The sequence below is a fragment of the Chrysemys picta genome, chromosome 10 (genome assembly GCF_011386835.1).
Source record: "Chrysemys picta bellii isolate R12L10 chromosome 10, ASM1138683v2, whole genome shotgun sequence".
In the NCBI taxonomy this organism is placed as follows: domain Eukaryota; kingdom Metazoa; phylum Chordata; order Testudines; family Emydidae; genus Chrysemys; species Chrysemys picta.
The window spans coordinates 47,572,545-47,579,011 of record NC_088800.1 but is presented as its reverse complement, the minus strand read 5'-3'; the positions used below and the strand labels follow the sequence as shown (position 1 = coordinate 47,579,011).

At 52.3% G+C, this 6,467-nt stretch overlaps 1 protein-coding gene across 1 annotated transcript; it reads left to right on the top strand.

Moving 5' to 3' along the window:
• The first annotated feature begins 1,985 nt into the window (after positions 1–1,985).
• On the top strand, positions 1,986–6,166 carry STOML1 (stomatin like 1). The gene is made up of 4 exons (XM_065559036.1): positions 1,986–2,169; positions 2,748–3,048; positions 3,816–4,037; positions 5,781–6,166. The coding sequence occupies exons 1-4, from the start codon at positions 2,044–2,046 to the stop codon at positions 6,164–6,166; spliced, it is 1,035 nt and encodes a 344-aa protein (XP_065415108.1). The 5' UTR covers positions 1,986–2,043.
• The last annotated feature ends 301 nt before the right edge of the window (positions 6,167–6,467 follow it).

Here is a 6,467-nt window from a genome sequence, read left to right as displayed (position 1 = left end):
ATGTAGCTAGACAAAGGTGGGGAGAAATGTGATACATTGGCCCTTCTGCAATTCCTAGTCAACAACATTCACTTTTTAAGAAATAATACATTTTTTCTAGAGTTCCTGTCTCTTTTAAAAACTTATGAAATGAATACACACATTTTGTCATCAATTTTTTGTGTGTGCAAGCCAGCAAAAGGAATAAAAATCAAAGAGTTAGGCTGCAAATTTTATTCACACAGATATACACACATGCGGCAATACACACACCTCCCTACACAAAGACACATAGTCTCTTACACACATCTTGCATGCATGCACACACTTGCCTACAGACACACTTTTTCATACACTTTTCCAGGGGTTGCCTAAATCACCCAGCTGGGAAGGGAGGAGGGTGGGCTGGAGGGGAAAAGGTGGGGGTAGAGGAGAGAGGATGGGGAGGGAAAGAGGCCAAGGATGAAAGCAGGATGGGAGTGAGAGGGGGCAGTGAAGGAGAGAGGACGGGGGTGTGAGGGGGGGGGGTATGTGGGATGGATGGGGATGTAGGGGGAAGCAGAAGGCTACCGGTGTATGAGGATGTGGGGGGACACAGGGATGTATAGGGACATAATAGGAGTGCAGCACTGGTGAGGAACATGGGGGTGGCAGCTCTGGGAGGTGGAGAGGATGGGTGGGAGAGCACTGAAAGGGGTACAGGCCTGGGATAGGTAGGTTTGGGGGACAGGATGGGATGGGGGAGGGATGCAGTGAGGGGGGAGGGGATGGGGGTGCAAGGGGGTTGGGTCACGGAGGGATGCAGTGATGGGGGATGGAGTTACGGGGGGTTGGGACGGGAAGGGATGCAGTGATGGGGGTGTGGGGATGGGACTGGGAGGGATGCAGTGAGCGGGATGGGGGTGTAGCCCCATTCCCAGCACTTGGAGATGGTGATACACATACCTCGAACTCCTGGATGCCGGCGATGGGGTGACAGACAGACCGTGGTTCGCCACAGGGCACGCAGCGCAACTTGAGCCTAGCCACACAAAGAGGAGAAGAGGGCTGGGCAGCAGTGAGAGAGGCATGTGCCACATGACCCCTCAACAGCCACCTGCTGAGCGCTTGCGAGTTGTGCTAGTTCCTCCACTGCTCTGACTCAGCCAATGGGAGCTGCGCCTGCGGGGGGGGCGGGACAGCATGTGGACCCCCTTGGCTGCCCCTAAGACTAGGAGCTGGACATGCTGGCTGCTTCCTGACCCAGGAGCCGCACAGCGTGGCAGCTAGCAGGGAGCATGTCAGCCCTGCTATGCGGCATGGTGGCGCTGCCAACTGAACAGCCAACGGCTCGGTCAGTGGTGCTGACCGGAGCCGCCAGGATCCCTTTTTGACTGGGTGTTCCAGTCCAAATCCAGACATCTGGTCACCCTAACCCCACATGAGGCCCATTGCCCTTCCCCCATGCTGGACCTCTGGCCTCATGCCATAGGATGGGCACCCCCAAAAGAGCTGTTTGTTGGGCCCACTGCCAGCCCTCTGCCCGGAGCACTGCTCCTGCTGTGTGCTCAGGCTGGGGCCTGTCCCAGAAGAGGGATGACTTAATCCCCACCCAGTGCTCTGCGGGTGTGGGTAGGGGTGGGTGGAGCCTTAGGGCAGCACTCCAGCAGAACGAAGCCATGACAAGCAGCAGGTTGGGGATCCTATTGGGCAGGTGTTGGCTTTGTTTCCATAGAATTTAACCCCTTCTCTACAATGGGGTTAAGGCTGGGGGTGAGTGGGTCCTTTGATTGATAGGTTTGTATCAATCTCAGTGTCAGAGCCAGCCTCCACCTGACCGTCCAATCAGGACCCTCTGCCAGTGCAACCCCGCACATCCATGCTACAGAAACGCCCTGATTCTCTTCCCACAGCCCAGCTTCCCCCCACCCCAGCCTCCCCATCCCATGGAAAAGCAGAGAGTGACAGCTGAGGAGCGGCTGCTGCCTCACACCAGTGCTGAGAACCTGACCTCCAAGGATGGAGCTGTGATCAGCCGTGGGGGCTGATATCCAGTTCCGGGTGTGGGATCCAGTGCTGTCTGTCATGATGGTGAAGGATCTGAATGCAGCCACCCGAATGATGGCCCAAAACGCCATGACCAAGACCCTGCTGAAGAAGAACCTGAGGGAGATCCAGATGGAAAAGCTGCGGATTGGGGACCAGCTCCTGGTGAGGGGTTTGCTTATGACCTTGGGCCCTGCTCCTGTGCTGTGACATGGGAAGTGAAGCACCCCATTGCAGTCTGTGTCTCACCAGCTGCAGGACCTGAATCCCTAATTCTCTAGCTATGTAACACACGGAAATAATGACCAAGGAGGGAAACTATAGCTGCTGCACTCTGAGTCTACCCCCAAGGGACTATGTGGATTCTCAAGGTTTCACTGTGTCTCAGAGCCAGAGGTGTGCTGGGGTGTGCAGGATGCAGGATAGGGTGGAGATGCAGCCCCTATGGGGCAGTCTGGGGTCATTACACGTTCACAGGAGAGAGGCAGGCAGAATGCCTCAGGGGGAATCAAGCGAAGGGCTACCAGGTGTAAAGGGGATAAGGCAGATACACAGAGGACACCTCAGGACTACAAGGAGGGAATGGAGCATGCTCTGGGGGCCTCTCTTGTTCCATGCAGCCTGCTCAGCCAGAGCTCAGAGTGGAAGGGATTCTTTCCATGCTCCATTATAGTCTGTTGCTTTGCGCTTACCCAGATCTGACTGGGATGTTTTTGCTTCTTGCTTTGCTGCTTGTCTTTTAGCTTGAAATCAATGACATGACCAAGTCTTGGGGCCTGGAAGTGGATCGGGTTGAGCTGATTTTGGAGGCAGTGCTGCAACCCTCCCAAGAGAGTCTGTCCGGACATCTGACCATGACACCCCTGATCCCTGGGTTTGAAGGACTAGATAGCACCATTCATCAGCTGGCTGCTCACTTCTTTAGCAACAGCATGGTGGTGGCAGCAGCAGCTAGTCATGAGACAGGTAACCAGCCTGGCTGCACCTCCCTCTCCCATGCCTGCTATGTGCTCTGCTTTTATCCTCAGGAAGACAAAACAAGAAGTCCTTGCTTGGCTTTTAAACAGCCAGGATGTCTATAGGCATCAATGGATGAATCTGGCTCTCAGACCCCAGTGGGACAGACCATGTCTGTTGTGGCAAAGTTTTGCCAAAAGTGACCGTAGAGCAGCAGCTGAGAGTCATGGCAAACTCCCATTGTGAGAGGAGGAATTTAACTGGTATCTCTGATGCTGCTATGCAGTGAGTGTTGCCAAATGTCTCTTCCATGGTCAACAGGACAGGAAGAAGAGATTAAATGAAGACTGTCTATTTCAGTACTTCTCAAACCCTTGCCATAGTATATGGGCACCTCACAATCTATTGTATTTAGCTGCACAGCCCCCATCAGAGGTTGGGCAGTGCTATTATCTCCAGTATACAGAGGCACAGACAGGTTAAGAGACTTGCCCAAGCTCAAACAGGAAACTTGTGGCAGAGCAGGGGATTGAAGCTGGGTCTCCTAAGTCCCAGACTAGTACCCTAACCACTGGATCATCCTAAGTCTTAGAACAGGACTCACAATACCACTCTTCTCTGTTTTTATATTGTAGCAGGTTAATATAATACCCCGATACGATGGGGGTTCGCGTGCTATACATGTGACCGATAGAGGATGGATGGACAGGAAGGACTAGGGGACTCCTTTCTGACCACTCATCAGAGCTTTACTGGACAGTGGCTTGTGGATCCCTGCCACTCTTGGGCTGACAGTTAACTTCATCCCAATCAGCCTGGTGCCCCCGATCCCATCTTTACACCTTTGTCCCCAGCAGACAGCGTGGTGACAGTGAATGAGGCAGAACCACCAGCTCCTACCATCACCACCACCACCAGTAGCAGCAGCAGGAGGAAACCTAGCCCTGGGGAGTTGCTGTCAGCTGTGGAGCTGTTCCTGTCTGAGTCCTTGGTTGGTGCAGTTGGAGCTTCCTACCAGTTCAACATCATACTTCTGAGTGGTGCCTGGAGCACCTACTTCATAGATCTCACTGCAGGTCACTGCCATTTATTCTCCCTGTGTTTGGGAGGCACTTTGGTGGGTGAGGACTTTGAGCTGTGTTGTGTGTGGGTGCAAGCGTGTGCATGCTCTTTATTCTCCACACACAGAGCTGAACTCATTAGTAGAGGTGGTTGGAAAATGCGGACTTGGGGGAATTCCTTGGAAAAATTCAACTTTTCAGTGAATAATTGAAATATTTTTGGTTTTGAAATGGTGCCACTTGGGAGCTGTAGTTTGGCGGGGAGGGGGAGAGGCACCCCAGTTTCTTCTCTAACACAAGCTCCTGGTAGTATTCGTTCTCTGCGAAGGTGTGTAGCACCCCATGGGTAAGCCAGAACTCGCAACCAGGACAGCCTGGGTATAATCAAGGAGGCTCCCTGCTCTGCTGTGTAAACAGAAACAGGACTCTGAGCAGGAGATGGGACTAGAAGCAATCCAGGTTGCAAGGGGTGGTGATATCTCTCTCTCCTAGGCTCCAGAAGCTGAACCCATGACCAGGCTCAGAGACTTTGTGTCAGGGGTCTGGGCGCTGGCAGCCCAGTTCAGTGGTTAGAACTGGGCTGAGGGGGCAAAGGGTCAGAGCCCGAGTCAGGAGCCAGGAAGAGGACATGGGCTGGAGCACAATCCATCACAGCTGGGGGCCCAGCATTGAGCAGCCAGTGACCTGCTGCTGAGCTTAAAAACAGGCCTGCTGACTCTTTTCAGGCAGCCCTAGCAGAACCCATCAATCAGCCTGGAGAGTACTCAGGCCCAGTGGGAGGTGCCTGGTTCTGACACCTTGCTGGGAGATCTTTGAGCTGAGGAGTTGTGAGCCAGGGTCTGAGGTGAGATCTTATTAAAGGAGACAAATTTACTCTGCTTAGCTTGTTTTTTGGCTTGCACTTGTCCAGATCCTTTATGAGGAATGTTTTGATACCAACTGGGGAATATAAGATAGAGCTAACCTGCAGTGTCACATCCAGCTACAAAAGGGTGCACAGGGATGGCACATAGCTTTACATTTTCCATGATACCACACTGTTCCATGACCATGCCTTGCATGGCAATGATGTATCATGGGAGATGAAATCCAGCCTGGCTGGCACAGGAAGAATAGGAGCATGAAGCACCTGAACTACAACTCCTATCAGGCACCGCAGCAGCATTTCCAAATAAAAGTATTTTGGTTTTGCAGCTGAAAATATTCCAGTTTTTGGGCACTTGGTGGTTCAACAAAAAATCAGTTCTCTGTGGAGAGCAAAAACCCAATATTCCTTCAAAAAAAATTTAGATGGAAAATTTTACATACAGAAATATGTCTCCTGCCCATCTCCATAACGCGCAGTGACGGTGGTGTGGGATTGCTAGTTGTTGTCCACCTCTAGTCCAAGGTGGCAGGAAGACGCTCCCCTCCAATGGCTGCTTAGCCTAAAGCACATTGTCTGGGTGATCTCCACTTCCTAGCTGACGGGCAGCCATGTTGCTCAGTAACCCACCAGCATCCTAGACATTAACTGGCACCTTTGTTGGTGCCCTCAGCAGAGAGGGTGTGGAGGAGGACATCCCTTCCCATCTGGGATGCTACTGGAGCAGTGTAGGGAGAAGCTTGCCCTACTGCTGGAGGGAGGGGACTGTCCCCTTTCACCAGCGTTAAATTCACTTCATTAAACAAACCAAACACAAAGGGCCTCTGGCTTCCCCAAAGTGTTAGATGTAAAACCCTGGTACTGATCCTCTCTCATATATCCATGCCCTGCAGGCAGTGGGCGGATTGGCCTTGGGGACGCTCAGCGCAACCCTGATGTGATTCTGGAGATGACGGAAAATGACCTGCAGTCTTTCTTCTCAGGTGAACTTCATCCTCTGAGTGCCTACATGAGCGGGAGGTTGCGTGTCAAGGGCGACCTGAGTGTTGCCCTGAAACTGGAGGAGCTCTTCAAGGCAATGAAACAACATAGAGAAAGAGAATGTGTGTGTGAGTGTGCGCACGCATGTGTGAGAAGGCAGGAGAAGCGAAGAGTCTGGCAGGAGAACCATCTGATTGTGAAGGGTGTGAGGATTCAAGCTCTTCTATTCTCTATTTCATGCTCTGGGGAATTGATCAGTGCTCAGGGAAGCAGGAAGACAGGATCAAAGGATCTTTGATAGGATCCCCGGGGTGAATCCTGGGACCGTGGGACCACTGTACCCCCTTAACTCTCCAGGCTGGGCTGTCTCTCACAATGCTTTGCTAATGACAAGTAGCAAACTCCTCTAGGTGCTGTGATCACTCAGCACAACTGCATGTGGAAACCCCACACGCAGATAGATTGCATGAATGCTCCCAGAGCCACTCATGAATCACAGAGAAAGGCACCAGCCGAATCCCCCCAGCTCCCAGCACTGTAATTCAAGAATATACCATCTTGCACTGCTCAAGACGAGCAGTGCAAGTTTATTAATTGGT

Excerpts from the sequence above, each read along its gene's own strand:
- STOML1 (XM_065559036.1), top strand. The coding sequence starts at position 2,044 with ATGATGGTGAAGGATCTGAATGCAGCCACCCGAATGATGGCCCAAAAC. Across the intron at positions 2,170-2,747 it reads GGATTGGGGACCAGCTCCTG|CTTGAAATCAATGACATGAC; the intron begins GTGAGGGGTTTG and ends CTTGTCTTTTAG. Across the intron at positions 3,049-3,815 it reads TCAGGAAGACAAAACAAGAA|CAGACAGCGTGGTGACAGTG; the intron begins GTCCTTGCTTGG and ends CTTTGTCCCCAG.